General features: G+C 46.3%; 1 protein-coding gene across 1 annotated transcript in view; it reads right to left on the bottom strand.

Moving 5' to 3' along the window:
• The window catches only part of LOXHD1 (lipoxygenase homology domains 1), a 149,195-nt gene that overhangs the window by 93,463 nt on the left and 38,715 nt on the right, over window positions 1-17,017 (bottom strand). The window contains exons 6-8 of the mRNA XM_034995710.1: window positions 15,140-15,288; window positions 6,099-6,222; window positions 3,612-3,862 (exon numbers count right to left, since the gene is read on the bottom strand). Of these exons, the coding sequence (XP_034851601.1) occupies window positions 3,612-3,862; window positions 6,099-6,222; window positions 15,140-15,288 (524 nt within the window). The remainder of the gene's footprint in view (window positions 1-3,611; window positions 3,863-6,098; window positions 6,223-15,139; window positions 15,289-17,017) is intronic.

Raw genomic sequence — 17,017 nt, 5'->3', positions numbered from 1 at the left:
CTCTTCATGTTAAGGGTGGTCTACATGAGGATTCTCAAGGAATGGCACTTTTCTTCCTGTTGCCACTCTCATTAAATCTTAGATCAAGAAATATCTCCCCCAAGGAGTCTTCCTGAGTGGGTATTATCCATCTTCCAATTTACCAGCCCAAATCTCAAATTCTTCCTCCTACACACAACACCTTCTTTGAACACCATATTTCTTTATGCACATAAAATCTCAGTCCAAACCAAATGAACTAGAATACTAAATTAATTCCCTATATTTGTCTTGTAGGAAAAAGGTCAGTCACATAAAAGGCAATGAATATCTGGAATATAATACAAAAACAAACTACCCTCTTCTGGGCTTGAGCCTCATTCAACCTTCTTTCCCATACTTTCTCTACTTTACTCACATTCTGAACTCACAGGTTTAGAACTCAGAAGTGTGTCCAGCCTAGGTCACTCACATTAGGTATGTCCAAAGGAATGTTCTTGTGACACTACAAAATTTTCTATCAGCCAAGAATTGACTATTCACACTGCTAGATTCTCAGCTTTACCTTCTTTTTAACTTGAAAACTAATTTCATCCTACCACTGATCAAGCATTTTGACTAGCCACTGTCTTACTCTGTTTGTTTGTTGTCAGTTTTTCATGGTTGCTGCCACTGACTATAATTTCCTTGGATTGAATTATGACCCTTAGATATCTCTGAGAATTCAACTAATACTTACTATCTGACCGTGGTAGCTGTATGAAACCTTAACTTATAAGCACAAAGGGTAAGGGAGATAAAAGATCGAGGGAGGTACAGGTGAGCTGTACCCCCTCAGCCTCCCAGAGAAACTCTCTTCCCTCAAGATAAATGAGGGCTCAGAGCCTCAGGTGGCAGCCTCATCAAACACTTTGGTCCTGTGACACAAATGTATTAGCAATTAATATAGTCTACCCTAACATGCATTCATCATATGGGAAAGCAGAGGTCCAGAAAAGGGAATGAAGTGCCCAAGTTTGCAGTCAGTTGGTGGCAATACCAGAAGCATAAATGCTCCTGACTTCTAATTATCAGTGCAGGGCCTTTTATACCCATCAGCAAGAATTTCAGGATTCCTATTATGGCTGAGGTCCACTGAGACCCATTATTGCGCTCCATCTTTTATGCTGAAATTCTATGCGACCATGTATTCAGAAGTGGCCCCACCCATACATCCCCTCCACTTGTGCACACACACACACACACACACACACTCTCTCTCTAAAATAAATATTATATGTTGGCTAAATGAACATAATAAAAATAAGTAAATAAATCTTTAAAAAATCAGATTCAAGAAGAAATAGAATGCCTGAATAATTCTATAACCAGCAAAACAGAAACAACAATTTGTTAAAATCATTAATTTCACACACACAAAATCCCAAATAAATTTGCAAGAGACTGGAACCAAACATTTGCGGAATAGATCATTGCAATTTTATACACCCTGTTTTAGGAAAGAGAATAATTCTCATTTCATACCAGGATCAAACGTGTCAAGGACTAGATGAGAAAGGAAAATTAAGGGCCATGCCCCTCATGGACATATACACAAAAATTTTATATAAAATCTTAGCAAACCAATTCCAGAAACACATAAAATTAAAATCCATTATGACCAAGTTTTTCTTGAAGAAATTCAGTCGGTTTGCCATTAGAAAATGCAGTCATATAGGGGTGCCTAGGTGGCCCAGTCAGTTAAGCGTCTGCCTTCAGCTTGGGATCTGATCCCAGGGTCCTGGGATTGAGCCCCATATCAGGCTCCCTGCTCGGTGGGGAACCTGCTTCTCCCTCTCCCTCTGCCCCTCCCCGCTGCTCCTGCTTGCTCTCTCTCTCTGCACTCTCTCTCTCGATAAATAAAATCTTAAGAAAAAAAAAAAAAGAAAATGCAGTCATATAATTCACCAAATTAATAAAAGAGAAAAGCCTTATGACTATTGTACTAAGTGCAGAAAAACATTAGATAATATTCAACAATTCATAATAAAAACTTTGAACAATACAAAATAGAAGAGGATTTCCTTAATCTAATCTGTCTACCAAAACCCCCCAACAATCATAATTAACTAAATAGAACATTAGAAATAGTTCCTTTAAAATCAACAACAAAACAAAGATGTCTACTATTAACCCTCTGTTCAGCATTGTACTGCTCATGTGGTCAAATAAAAAATAAATTAAGGGGCGCCTGGGTGGCTCAGTCATTAAGCGTCTGCCTTCGGCTCAGGTCATGATCCCAGGGTCCAGGGATCGAGCCCCGCATTGGGCTCCTTGCTCAGCGGGAAGCCTGCTTCTCCCTCTCCACTCCCCCTGCTTGTGTTCCCTCTCTTGCTGTATCTCTCTCTGTCAAAATAAATAAAATCTTTAAAAAAATTAATTAATTAAATATAAGCTTTGGAAAGAAAGAAACCAAACTGTCATCATTCACAGACAATATGACTTTCCATAAAGAAAATTCCCCCAAAATCTATAGACAAATTATCAGAATTAGAGTTTAGTAAGATGGCTGTTTCTAAACTCAATGTACAAAAGTACTTCTATTTCTACATCAGCAACAAGTAGTTCAAAATATAAGTTTAAACAGGTATCATTTATAATAGCAACAAAAATTGTAAGGGCTCTATTACTATATCTAACAAAGACATGTAAGACCTTTATCAAGAAAAATATAAAACTATATTGAAAAACATTAAAGGAGGGGCGCCTGGGTGGCTCAGTTGTTAAGCATCTGCCTTCGGCTCGGGTCATGATCCCGGGGTCCTGGGATCGAGCCCCGCATCGGGCTCCCTGCTCAGTGGGAAGCCTGCTTCTCCCTCTCCCACTCCCCTTGCTTGTGTTCCCTCTCTCACTGTGTCTCTCTCTCAAATGAAGAAATAAAACCTTTAAAAAAAAAGAAAAACATTAAAGGAGACCTAAATTTTAAGAGGTAAAAAATGTTCATAGATACAAAAAGTATCTAATAAAGATGTCAATTCCTCCACATGGATCTATAGATCCAATTGAATGCTGTTCAACACAGTTCTTCAGGGAACTTAGCAAGAAAATTCTAAAACTTCCATGGAAAGGTTAAAGGTCATGAATATTAACACATTCCTGAGGAAAAAGAATAAGAGAGAGAGAGAGCCCGCTCAAGTGGGGGGGGGTGGGGTAGAGAGAGAGGGAGAAGTAGACTCCCTGCTGAGCAGGGAGCTCCATGTAGGGCTCGATCCCAGGACCCCAGGATCATGACCTGAGCCAAAGGCAGATGTTTAACTGAGCCACCCAGGAGCCCCCAAAATACTTGTTGACTGAGAGATTTATAAGCTGAAGTGAAACAACACCAAGAATCAGGACAGTTTATAACTACCAGCTAGCACCTGCATTTGGCCCTTGGATGCATGCACAGAACAGCCCTCATTCCTGACCATAAGCAGAACAAGATGGATGGGCATGTTACCAACCCAACTGCCCAATGAAAGTGCCTGCCTATGTGCTCTGTCATTGGTCCAAAGGAAGTAGGAAGCAGGAAGCAGGTCAGCATTTCTATGCAAGTTAAAGAAGAGGGGTTGAATCAGGAAAGGGCCCCTCCACCCCCAGAAGGCATCCCTTACCTTCTCGCAGTACCAGCCTCTATTGACGCCCACATTGCCGTGCCCAATGGAGACCCGACTCAGAGGACTGAGGAGGACAGCCAGCTCGATGTGGAAGATGTCTGTGCGGCCACGGTCAAACACACCACCTTCCAGGAAGATTTTCCCACTGTTCTTATTCCCTCTGGCCCCATACATGACCAGGTAGATTTTGGATTTGGTCCCAGCCCCCCGGACATCCCCAGTGAAGACGGTGACCACATATGAGATAGCTGGTGTAGAAGCCACAGGGGAGGAGAAAGTTAGTGCCAGCTGGTTACAAAATCCCACCCACACTCTCCTCTCCCTGGCTCCAGCCTCCCTAGACCCTCCCTCCTCCATACATCCTCATTTTCCCCCTGTCCTCCTCCCCAAGATGACATCCAGTACCCCTCTCCGCTCCATATTATCTGAGTTTCAGAATAAACTGCAGGTATTACTATAAGAAGCTGCCAGCCCTGATTACAAAAACTAACAAAGAGAAGGCAGAATTTGAGTTGGCTAAGAATAGTACTTGTTATTAACGTTAATTACCACATGCATATTATTAATAGCTGCCGGATGAATTCTGTTGTCTGATTTAATTATAATAGTCAACTCCATTAATGGAGATTCATATTCAAGACTATCTGATTCATTTCTCTTGCTCTTTTGCTCATAACTTAAAAAGACAACTTTTAATAGAGGGCACTAATGTCCTCTTTCGCTGCCTGACGTGGTAGGGTGAGGGAAGGAGAGAACATTGTGGTTGGGCCATCAAACTGGGGTTTGATCAGTCAGGAGGCAAGATGAGGACATGAAGTTCTGGGCAAGAGCCAGCAAATGGCGATTAAGCTCTGAGATGGGACTGAGTAAGAGAATACACTGATGACAAACATTGAAACTCTGCTAAGGTCTGGCCTCCCTTCATTTTGTCCTGGAGTCAAAGGCAATGGCCCTTTAGTCCTTGTCAGTTCTCCCGAGCTCGCACACACCCCTCCACCCTACCCCCAACCCCACCCTCCACCCGGGAGCCCAGGGAGATGAAAATCCCAAATTTTCTTTGGAGCTAGCACATGCGGCTACGTGGATGCCTTTTTCATTTATACATTTACACCTTCCTTTGTTCAACAAATGCTGATTGAGAGCTTACTACATGCAAGGCCTCAGGGAGACTATGAAGATGGGAAAAAGTGGCCACTGCCCTCAAAGAGGGGGTCTCCAGCTCTGCTTCTCCAAAACACATGGACCTGGGACATACGCCCACGGCCCAGGCTACCAGCAATGCCCAGCCCTCGCCGGCCATTTCTCCTGCTCCTCTGGGGCAAGTAAGAGTCGCATGGTGAAAGGGGTCATAGCAGACCCACTCTGGTACCTGTTTTTAAGTGAATACTTCGCAAACTTCAGTTACAAATGATGTGTGAGGTTGAAAGATGTTGGAGCAGAGGAACACTGGATTTCCTAACTGAGAGCAGTCATGGTCTACGTACGGCAAAGGAGAGAGGCAGGGCTCAGAGGGAGTGGAGGGTAGCACAGAGAAGAGAAATGGCATCACAGGCTGAGGAGAACGATGTTCTAAAGATAGAGAGAAAGAGTAAGACCAGCAGGGAGGGGAGGGGAAGGCATGGCTGAGGTGGGGGGGGGCAGCTGAGCAGAAGACAGGTGGATGAGGCGGGGCGTAGGTTCAGGAAAGAGGGACAGGTGTATGGATGAGGTGGAGGGGGATGGGAGGGGAGGTGGAAGTGGGGAGATAAGATGTTGAAAGATGCTGCCAAGAGCTGGAGCTAAACCATAGAGCAATTTGCATACTGTGCCCCAGAACTTGGACGTATTCTCTCTGCAGTGGTGAGCAACAGGAGGCTATGCAGCAGAGCACCTTCTCAGATGTGCATATTACAACACTGATTTTCTCGAACATCCATGAACTCCCATGCTGGGAGTTGCAGGTTTTCTGTGGAATTCACACAGGGTAGAGATTTAGGTGGCAGATCAAATCCTAGATCTGTCACTTACCAGCTATGTGACCTTGGACAGGTCTCTTAACATCTATGTGACTCAGTTTGCTCATCTGTGAAATGGGAGCAATAACAGTTCCTATGTTACAGGGTCACTATGGGGTTTAAAGGAGCTGAAATGGGTCAGGTGCCTGGCAGAGGGCCCGGCGTATAAAGCACTCGATAGCAGGAGGAGTTAAGAGCAAATCCATATGCTCATAAACATCCACATGGAATAGGAGTTCACATTCCGGCTTCATGCAGTGGATAACCTCTTTTGCCCTGGGAAGTTAGTACCTGCCCAGGGGCATCTCCCCACCTCCTCTGGTATCAGCAGAGCCCCAGGCTCCAGCCCAGAGGGACAGAACACTTTCAAGAGCAGGAGGAGTGGCTGGCTCCCACTTGATCACAAGCCTCCAGGCCCACAGACAAGAACACAGAGCCTCGGGCAAAGTGAAGTATCAGCCAATCAGACTTCCCCCTTCTTCAGTTCTACCTGTGGTCTCAGCTCCGCCCACTAAGATATCCCTTTGGATTTTGCCATCATCTTCGTCCAGGGCCAGCCAGCGGTTAAGGGGGAAGTCGTATTTCCTTTTGTTCCCAATATCTTCAATGATAATCTGGGAAGGAGAAGAGAGGGAGGGAATGACCAGTGTCATGGAGGGCTCACCTGGTGATCGAATCCCTCCACCACTTGAGTGCACTCTGAGAATACACTCTCACCTTCTTAGTGGCCCACTAAGCTTCTTACAAGGACACACCTGGCACAGATCACTGAGAGGCACATGGGGATGACTGGCAATGACCTTCTACTTGAATGACTGAGCCACTCTTCCCTCTTCTGTTACAGATCGTTTAAAAAACTAAACGCAGGAAATTTGGCAGGATGTGTCCTGTGAGACCTGGGTGTGAAGCCTGGATTTGCGGACTGCAACAAGAGCATCATCTTCCCCACCTGCTGAAGGTTGGGACCCTAACCTTCTTGGTGAGAAGCAGAGTCCACACAAGAACTATGAGCCCCAAATCAGGCACACAGAATCCCGGGATCTGGTGATCAGGTCAGAAAACATCAGTCACTGACAGGGAGGATAATGGAATCGGCCATTTATGAAGCTTCCCTCAGGGCACTCACATGTGAGCTAGGTTGGCGAGGCTGAGATAAGGGGGTCTTTCAGAGTTTACCGAGAAGCCGAGGGGCTCTCCCAAATGTCCCGGGACCCCAACTGAAAACGCACTCTAAGATAAGCAGACTGGTCAATAACTAGAACATGCCCTCCGTTCCTAGCACTGTGCAGACAGAAGCATCTGCGGACACACAGGGTAAGCTGGAAAATGGACGTGTCTGTCCAGGTGTTCCCAAGACTGCCCGAGAGAGGGGGCTCTGATTTCAATGAAAGACTCATTTCCTAATATCCAAGTGTCTGCAGTGTGCCAACAGGGCACACATGGGCTGCCTGAAGGCATCCCACATTGTTCTAATCCCATGTTCGCATAGGAACCTTCTGGGCTAAGAACAGTCTTCCTGAGGACACCACTCACTAGGTGGGAGCCAGTGGCCTGAGCCAGTAACTGGACGCCACACCAGGCTTCTCTCCTCAGATAAATCAGTATTCAGGCTTCGGTTTATAAATCAGTCCCTTGTGAGTTTGGTTGGTGTGAGTCACCCTTCAGAGCCTGCTGATTTGATTGTCTGTACTTCTCAAGCTGAGTGCCTGGAGACCACTGTGGCACAGCCCAGAGAGTCTTCTGCTGCCAAAGTCCAGCCTCTCCCAACCCTCCTATCTGCACATTTCTCTGTGACTTTCATCTCCGTGTTAGGGGGAGATTGGGGAGTCAATGACAAAGGTCTGAGGCTTCAACCTGCCTCCTAACCCCCCTTACTCTGAGGCTCACAGAGTTGGAAAAGCAAAGTGAAGGAAGATAGGACTTGGTTTATCAGACAGGCTATCAAGTCTACTAATAAACCTAGATGTACAGATTCACCATCTCTGTCTTTAAATGTTCACGGACGAGTGTGGCAGCCACGGTTTCAAGAGCTAGAGCACCACCCTCACAGCCCGTGGAGTCCATCAATAAAGGGCCTTCTACTGGCCTACTGTCTGATTGAAATTCCTGACCTGAGAAGTTTAGCTAATCTGAAAAATAAAATGCGTACCATTCAATACCCCCTACAGGACAAAACTAGCTGAATCACAAAGAGACGATATTTGAAATGTAAATTTTTGAATAACAAGCAAGACGCTAAAAGCTAGATTTTCCAAAAATACTAAATACAAAGAAAGGCCGAGAGAGAAGATAAAAGCTTAAGTACTGGTACAGAAAGTATGAAAGTCCATGGACAGTTCTAGAAATTTTCCAGATGCATATTAAACTGTGTAAACAATTATCTGTGAAAATTCGTGGCCACAAGGTCTGCAAGATGAGGCTGGAGGAAGCCGGCTCCCCGAGAGCCAACTATCTGGGAGCACCTCTAGGACGCACACCACAGCGGGAAGGAGCAGAGGGGTGGAGGCAGGGAAGGAAATGACCAAGCGCTGCAGTGCAGAGAAACCAGCCAGGGAGAGGGGGCAGAGGGTCCTCCCAAAGGCATCCCGGCCTCTGCTGATGTGGGTCCTGGCTGACTCAGGGCCCCTGTTGCTCAGAGGGGTGTACCCAAGAGTCCCCTGTAAGAGAGGAGGGAGCAGCTTTCCCACTTGTGTTCACAACCTCCTCAGACAGCTCTGAGTTTTCAGGGAGTTCCTTGTAAGACTTCAGGACGTCTCAGGAATGGTTTTGCTAACAGAATGAAAGGTTGGTGTTCCAGACAGAGTGTTGCTTCACAGAATCTGTTGTTAACGGCAGAAAGCGCTGTAGAAGAAGACTGGGGAGACAGAAACCCCCGTCCCCATGACTGAGAGAAGCACACGCCTGGAGAGAGAGAGAGAGAGACAGAGAGAGAGAGAGTGTGTGTGTGAGAGAGAGACAGACAGACAGACAGACAGACAGAAGCAACGACCAAAAAAAACCAAGAACCATTATCTCCTGGGGGAATGCCCTCCGTCGGAAGACAAGCCCCCAGGCAGGGCTCGCCTTCTCAGAGGCGAGAAGGAAAGCCGGGGTCACGGGCCCCCGGGGTGGTGAGGCCTGTCCATGCTGGAGCCCACTCACTGTCTTCAGCAGCAACAAGGACACAGCCGAGTCAGAAGGCAAGACCAGCCGGTGGGAAAAGCCAAGAAGGTTACACTATCCCGAAGGAGAGGAGGGAAAGGTGCAGCCGCCAAGCAGGGGTCCTCTCTTCCCTGTTCTTTACTGAGGTTCACAGACACACCCAAATGATCGGGGGCCTCGGGGCTTTCATTTCTACCCGCCCCCCACCCCTCCTTACAGGGTAAACACGCAGGCGTGAGCACATGGAGTGGGGCCTGGAGTCAGCAGATTTTAGATCAATGTGGAGTGTCAACCGGGATTCATAGCAGCTCTCCGTGCTCTATACTGGAAGAACTTCCACCGATTTTATATAACCTGATGGCAACAGAGGCCTGTTCTGTGCAAAAGTGAACCGTCCCCCACATACAGAACAATGTGAGGAGGATGAAGGGTCTCCTCCCTCCCGCCCACGTGCCAAGGTACCCAAGACACACAAAGTCTGGGGGGTCCACAAAGGGTGGGCCCGCTGTGTACCAGCCCGCTGTGAACCAGCCACGGGAGCAGGCAATGCACGTAAAACAAACCTCTGCCTTCAAGGAGTTTCCAATCTTCCCTTTAAAAATGCATATAGGTTATCCAGTAAAAGTGGCCCATGACCTGTGAGCTGCCATGGCAACATTCCCAGAGCCATTGCTGAACTGTGCCTTCCTGTTAGAGTTCTAAGATCATAGGGCAAAGGACAGGTAAGTTTTGACACAGAAGAAAAAAGGGAGGAAGATTTTTGGAGCTTATGAACCCACTTTAAAATAAATCTCAGCATCTAGGAGTTAGCAGGGAAGACCTGGGCTCATGGAAGAGTGAGAGAATGTTCTATGGGGGAAACTGAGGCCCACCAAAGGAAGGTGAGATCTCCCTGTCACGAGGCTATCCTTACCCCCAGGCTCCAGGTCTCAGTCATCACACTGAAAAACTCTGTCACATAATATAAATAACTGTAAATGGCAGCATCTGAATGGTGACACCCTAACATTCTCTTCTTCCTCTGCACCTCCTCTCCTCTGAGCCCACCCATACACCTACTCTCTCATCACCACCTCAGACCACTGCTCCACCTCAGTCAATAAAGACCTCTAATGGCTTATTATGATCAGGATCTGCAAAGGTCCTTCCCACACCTACCTCCCTAATATTATTTCCCACTTCTCAGTCCTCTGAGCCCTGTGCTCTGGCCCAGAGCTACTCAATATCCCTGCCCTACTCTCTGGCTCCTCCTCATCTGCCCACAGGAGTCCTCCTCCCTGCCCCTCCTGGCAAAACCCTACCCATCTTCATGGCCCAGCTCCAGTGGACCCCTGAGGCCCCGTGAGACACAGCTCACCCCCACAACCTTCATTTGTACCTTACTCAAGTCTTTTATCTCCTCCTGTTTTGCATTAAACTCATGGTAATTCTGATTTCTGGTCTTCAAGCCGGGAAATTTGGTCTGATCGACACTACTCTAATCGTGGGACTCGCAAGACAGAATGTTTGTTCATTGAAAGCTGGGCTGTCCCTGAAAGTTTGGGATATAAGGGTACTGTAGGTATGATTATTTTAGGGACTTGTCTTATTCTTTTAAGGAGCAGAACAGTGTTTATCATAACAGCTGCTGTTGGTAGCCGCATAAATGTTTGACTGTTGAGTTCTCATTGGTAACAGAAGGACACACTGAGCTTCTTGACATCCCTGAAATCAACTCCATGAGCCTGTCTCCTCGTCCTGCCAAGGCCAGTGATGCAGGCTGTGCTCATATCCCCAGCAGCACGCAGCAGGCGATATCCCCATGTGGACTGTCTAACACGTGACATCGTGGAGGGAATCCAGACTGGGAGTCCAGAGGACCTGGGGCACGTACCAGGCCTGCCACTGAAGAGCTGCAGGGCCTTGGGCCAGTCTCTTTACTGCAGCAGATGGACCAAGGACAGGACCCATTGGTGCATGATGTTCCATCTTGTGACTATTGCTCTTCCTAAGCGGTCTTTGAACTGCATAGACCATTTGAGTTGATCAAGATTATGAGCTAACGAGATGTGGGGGCCCAAGCCCTGGGTGGGGGCAAGAGCTGGGGGAGGTGAGGATGCCAGCCCTCCAACTCCAGGAGAGGGAGAGGCAGGGGGAGAAGGGGTGTGTAGGTCACCTCGAAGCCCATCTGCCTGGGCTGAGACGCACACATGGGCAGCCAGCCGACTAGAGGGGCGACCGCCTATGAAGGAGTTAATTACACTGGATTTTAGATTTATCCCACCAAGCCCTTAAACGTAAATACCTAAGGGGCGGTTGTCATGTGAAGTCCAAGGCAACCAGCCTGGCAACTTCGAGGACCAGGAGCACTTACTGTGCAAGTGTCAAATCTGGAAACATGGCCAGTTCAGTAGCCCCTTTAATTGGCATCCCTGGGGAGCTGAGGGCCAGCAGATCAGTTGGAGTGAACTAAGGAGGGGCAGCACGAGGTGCGAGGCAGGGGAGGCAGGACGCTAGAGCTGGCTGCCCACGCGTAGTCACAGAGCGCCTTCCCCCAGCCTCTGGCTTCCAGCTTGCACTCACCCTGCCTGGGACCTAAAGTCTTCCTTCCTCCCTTCCTCAGGAAAATAGCTAGGAAATCCAGGCACAATGGCCTACAAAGTGCTTGAGTTAATTTTTTGTCTTATCCCCAGGAAGGATTTTGGTTTGGCTTAAGGTATAGGAATAGGCTGTTAGGAGGTTTTCAGAAAGCAGCAAAACTTGGAGAGGGACAACCGCCTTGGTACTGGGGGGTGGGCGGAGCAGGAAGTAGGTCCCTGAACTCACCCCTGCACATGATACAGCTGCAAAGAGAATAACCAATCTCACACTGAAAGTAGCCTGCTTGGCCTTCTGGTTCAAAACAGTGTCTGCCTAGCAAATAAGAAAAGAAAAAGGAAAGAAAGAAGAAGGGAGAGGGGGAGGGCGGGAGGAAAGGTGGAAACATCACTCCAAAGAATCAAAAGAAGAGCAGAACTCTGCCAAGGGTCTCACACAGCATACAGTACAAGGATTCAGGAAAGTGGGCATGCTTCGTGGAATACAAGAAGATTTGGTCTTTATGAAATAGGACTAAACATCTTTAAGGATAGCAGGGGCTGCATGGAAAAGGCAAAAGGTGATATTAAAAGGGAACTAGGTTGAAAAAGGAAAGGTATCAAGAGAACCAAAAAGCAGCAAATCCGTCAAAGTTCTCACCATCCTGCAAGTCCTTTAAGCAACTCCTGGGAATTTATCGTAAGAAGTTATCTTAGCTGTGCATAAAGATAAGCTATAAGGATGTGTGTCACTGCACTCTTTATACTCTCAGGAATGCTGAGGAAAAGGATGTTCAACAAAGGAAGATCGGTTTAATCAGTCAGGATGTATCTGTGCACGGAAATACTGGAGCACTCACTAAAACATTACATTGTAAAACCTTCGTGTCATTCTGTTTAAATAACATGGGGACATCTGCATGCTCTATTTCAAAGTGGAAACAGAGCGGCTTGTAAAACACTGTTTACGATGACCCCATTTTATAAAAAATGATATATGCATATTAATTCACAGAAAAATATCTGGAGGATCTGCACCGAGATATGCTCACTGGTTATCTCTGGGTGGTGAAATCATGGTGGTTTAGGTTTATCTCATTTTTTGTTTATGTGTATTTCCTAACTTTTTACAATGAATATGTACTACTTTTATAGGAAGAAAAAAATAATAGAAACATTCAGAATTAAAATGCACATTGATAGGAGAAAGGAAGGGACCTGGTAGTTTGGAAGAGTCAATCAATGACAGGGTGGGGGAAGGTGATACGTTCTCACAGGATGCAAAGCACAGAGGATGGAAGGGGCCAAAGGAAGCTGAACGCTTTGCAAAGCAGAGAACGGAGATCCTATAAATGGCTAACTGGTGCTCCCGAAGAAGAGGCCAGAACAGATGCCATCCAAGCAAGAATCTGGTATATAATAGGAGATCTCTTTTTTGAGCTATAAATAAATAAATAAATAATAAATAAATAAATAAATATCCTTTGCATCAAAGACTCATCATGTCCCTAAGAAATTAAAAACAAAAGCAAAAGGAAGGGAGGGAGGGAAGAAGGGAAAGAGGATGAGGGCATAAAGGAACTAACACAGCCCCCCTCTTCTAGACTTTTTATTATAAATATAAAGAAAAAATTCTGCAAGGATTCTGGCTGAAAAAAATAAAATAAAATAAAACAGATCATCTTGAAAGAAACAAAAATCCCCTTGGCTTCAATATCAAATTTCAGAAGGCAATGGTATGCAATTTCCAACATCTTAAAGGGACAAAAAGAAAAGGAAAAAAACATGTTCTCACTCTGCCAAGCTGTCCTTTCCTTTGAGCGTGAACACAATAAAGGGGCCTGTTCTGGCATGCAAACCCACCTCGTTCGTGAAGTTTCTGAAGAGAGCACATCGGATGAGTGGGCCCATGTGACCAAGAAGGAACCTGACCCGGGGGTGGGAGGTGCAACTGCAAAACCTTGCCAAGGCCACATCAGGCTCTGGGGTGTACCTTGCAGTTCTGTGCACTAACCCTGGGTCTTCACTCAGACTGTGTTCCTTCCCAGGATGGAGGAACGTGGCTGCGGTCATAAAACACACCTGCCTCTTCTCCCTCCTCCTCCCTGAGGACACACCCCTGCCTGCTCACTGGCTACTTAGGGTTCTGGACTCCTGCCCCATTTCTTCGCCAATCCAAGCAGCATTTAGCCTCCTGGAACCCTGTTCAGCACCAGGCTCTCGGCTCTTAGAGCCAGGCAAGCCCCCTCCTTTCCAGAGGAACCTTGGCCACTCCTCACTTCACCAATTCATGCCCCATTCCAGGCCAAGAGCTGGGGCAGTGCCCTCGAGGAATGTCCAGCCTAGTTATGGAAAGGAGTGCGGCAGACATGCGAGGATGCTCACTCAGCCCTTTCCTAGCCTACTTCTACTATAAAGACTGGAAAGCCAGCCACTTGTCCTACTTTCCACTGTAGCTAGGGTGACCACACGACTCATTTCTGACTCATGAAATGTAGGCAGAAGGCCCAAGGAGGGCATTGTGTCTTTCAAAATAAAGCAAGGTTTGCCAGGAAAAAAAAAAAAAAAAAAAAGGTTTTCCCCTTTGGTCTTCCCTTCTCTTCCTGCCTGGAACACAGATAAGATGGCTAGAGATTTAGCAGCCATCATGTGATCATGAGGCAACAAGGTGGGGGATGAAAGCCACAGTGCTCAGGATGGTGACACAGCAAGACAGCAGCTGTCCTAAAAGCAGCTGCACCAGCCCTGAGCTGACCACATCTGGATTTTGTGTGAGATGAGAAAAATAAGCCCTGGTTATGTAACACTGCACTTCAATCGTCTGATAATTGCAGTCAAACACTGCTGATATAAGAAGGTAATGAAGTTAAGCAATAACAAAACCTCACCTATCAGGCAGCCTCATTCTGCAGTCAAATTGTTATAAGTCGGAGTGGTTTCTGTTTTAAGCAATAAGATCTTTTTCAAAATATTTTTCAAATACATATTCTACAATAACCTTTCCCTATCCTTCTGTAATGAGCTGAAATCTACTGATAGCCTCATGAAGGGAGATATATGGGATCGTAGCCCATTTTCTAAGTGACCTCAGACTTCTGTGGATTTTGAATATTCTTTTGGCTTTTTATATCTTCTTCAAAGAAGAAGAAGAAGGTCCCCATTACAGTCCTCAATAGCCCTACCTAATACAATGACTCTTTCCCTCTCTAATCTTTTGCTGTAGGCTTAAAATTGTAGGCAAGAGTTTGCTAGAAGAGATTATAATGAGCACTAGGCTGAGAGAGAGTCTGAGGGGTCTTGCCTTCAAAATCAGGGCAAGGCAAGAAAGAGCCAGAGGCATGAGCTCTCCTCACAAACTTTGAACCAGATAAGTGTTAGCTCCTCAGAAGCCTTTTTGTTTTCTTCTTGCTTCCTACCTTCGTCCTGGGTTGGTAAGATTATGAGGCACCTAAATGCAGATGTTGCAAGGCAACAGCCCAAGATAAGTCACAAGAAAGCTTATGATTAGGGTCCAATGAACGCCCTAAGCAGGCAGGGTTATAAGCATTCACAGGAAGGAGAGGTTCTGGTGGGCCAGAGTCAGGGAGAGCTTGAGTCTTGAAGGACGATCAGGCCCTGGCTACCTTTGGATGGGAGCCCCGGGCTTTCTGGGAAGGTGGTAACATGTGCAGGGTCTGGGAGGCTGGGAGTCAGGCAGCATGGTTGGCCAGGAGGCTTTGGCAGAAGAGTGGAGACAGACAGACCAAGAGAGGGAGGTTAGGCTGAAATATGCCCCCTGAAGAGCCAGAATTCCCCTCCCAGGCCACAGGGACCACGGACAGGCAGCCGAACCTACCTTGGACAGGAACCAACCTGCAGACCCGCCCTTGTTGTTGTGGCCAACATTGATCTTTATCAGCTGCCCCAGATCCGGAGCATCTAGCATGAACTTGTCTTCAGCTCCCCTTTCAAAGTTGTCCTTTTCATTTTCCAGCCTGCGCTCCCCTGTATACACACACAGGCAAGAAACTTACAAAGGAGACCAGAGGAGGAGAAAAAACCATTTATAAGCTTAATGGTCTGCCCACTGGAGGGTGGTCTCAAAAGTCAGCAAGGTGGGAGGTGGTGGGGGGTGGGGCAGGGACAGGTCCTTCCACTCCATTTTGCTGTGAACCTAAAACTACTCTAACGACAATGTTAAATTTTTTTAAGAAGTCAACCCTGAGATGTCTGGGCTCTGTAAATCCCTCCAACCTCCAGTCAAGGGAGAAGCTTGCCCTGCGTGTGGCTTGTGCCCAGGTCCCATAACTGGGTTTCTGCTTCCTGCCTTAGTCTGGAGTGTCCATCCTGGTAACCCCATGTGCACCCCCATCCTTAGAGCTGAGGTCCTGCCGGGCTTGTCCCAGCCTCTTGTCCTCAACTGGGAGCATGGCCGTGGAAGTTGGTCCAGGGCTGTGCTGGGCCCCTGACAGCCAAGAGACGTCCTTAGGCCTGCCTCCTTTTCTGGAAAACAGCAATGACAGCTACCATCACACATCCTAGTTCTACACAGATTTTTTTTTTTTCTTTTCTTTCTATTTGTCACCACAATCCAAGAGGGAGTATTATTAATTCTGTCTTGTGGATGAAGAAACAGGCTTAGAGAAGCCCGATAACATGCCAGAAGTCACGTGGGTGATAAGCACATCATCAGGATCCATTCTAACCTGTTCTTTCTACTTTGCAATTTTCCACTATTATGTCCCCAAGCCTGCAGGTCATATTAACACTTACAGCCCCACCTAAGTACCAGCTTCATGCTGATGCCATCCATTTGCTTTCTTTCCTAAAATTTAATTCTTTACATCTTTCTACATTTTGAACTGCAACCATTCAAACATATAGAAAGTAGTATAAGAAACCCATATGCCCACCACCAGATTTCAGAGGCAGAACAGGTGCTAACACTCTGCCTAATTGGCTCAGACCTTTCTTTTTTAAAGACGAGATAACAGGTAGGTCTAAAGTCTCACTGGCCACCCGACTCTCCTACTCCCTACCGCAAATAAACCCCACCCACAAGTGACCTGTATCGTCTCCGTGAATTTTGGTTCGCAGGTGGATGTATTCATAGAGAAAATGTACTATTTTTTGCATGTTTTAGAATTTACAAGAATAACATCACAGTGCATATCTCTCTGTCTCAAGTTCGTCATCCACACAGCAGGGATGCGAACAGCACCATCGCATAGGGTCCGCTGTGAGGATGAACTGAATTGGTCCCCACGAGGTGGCTGCCTGAGCTAAGTGCTGTGTTCATGATGCGCTTCACGTATTTTGGGAATACGTTGTAAAATTTATACCAGTTCAGAATTTTCACATCTTTCAGGTTAATTGTTCCTTTCATCATTGTCTGATATATTTTTTATTTCTAACAGAGTGTTTTTGCCTTAAAGTTTAATTTGACCGATAATAATACAGCTATGCCACCTTCTTCTGTGTTGTTGATATGCTCCTGATAGACATCATTGCATTCTATTTATTTTCAGCCCTTCTGCATCCCATGCTTAAGCTGGATTTTATTTCTTTTCATTTAATATGAGAATACCTATCCTTTAACTGATGAGTTTAGTTTATTTCTATTTATTGTGATTATTTGTACATTTATTTTATTTTTTATTATTAGCCATACTTTTTCTTTGCTTCTCTTTCCTCATTTCCGCCTTCTATTGGATTGATTGAGGCCTTATTCCCT

Source organism: Mirounga leonina, unplaced genomic scaffold (assembly GCF_011800145.1).
Source record: "Mirounga leonina isolate KUSES-001 unplaced genomic scaffold, KU_Mleo_1.0 Mir_93, whole genome shotgun sequence".
Taxonomy (NCBI): Eukaryota; Metazoa; Chordata; class Mammalia; order Carnivora; family Phocidae; genus Mirounga; species Mirounga leonina.
Note: the sequence above shows the minus strand (reverse complement) of the source record. Positions and strands in the feature narration are given on the sequence as shown.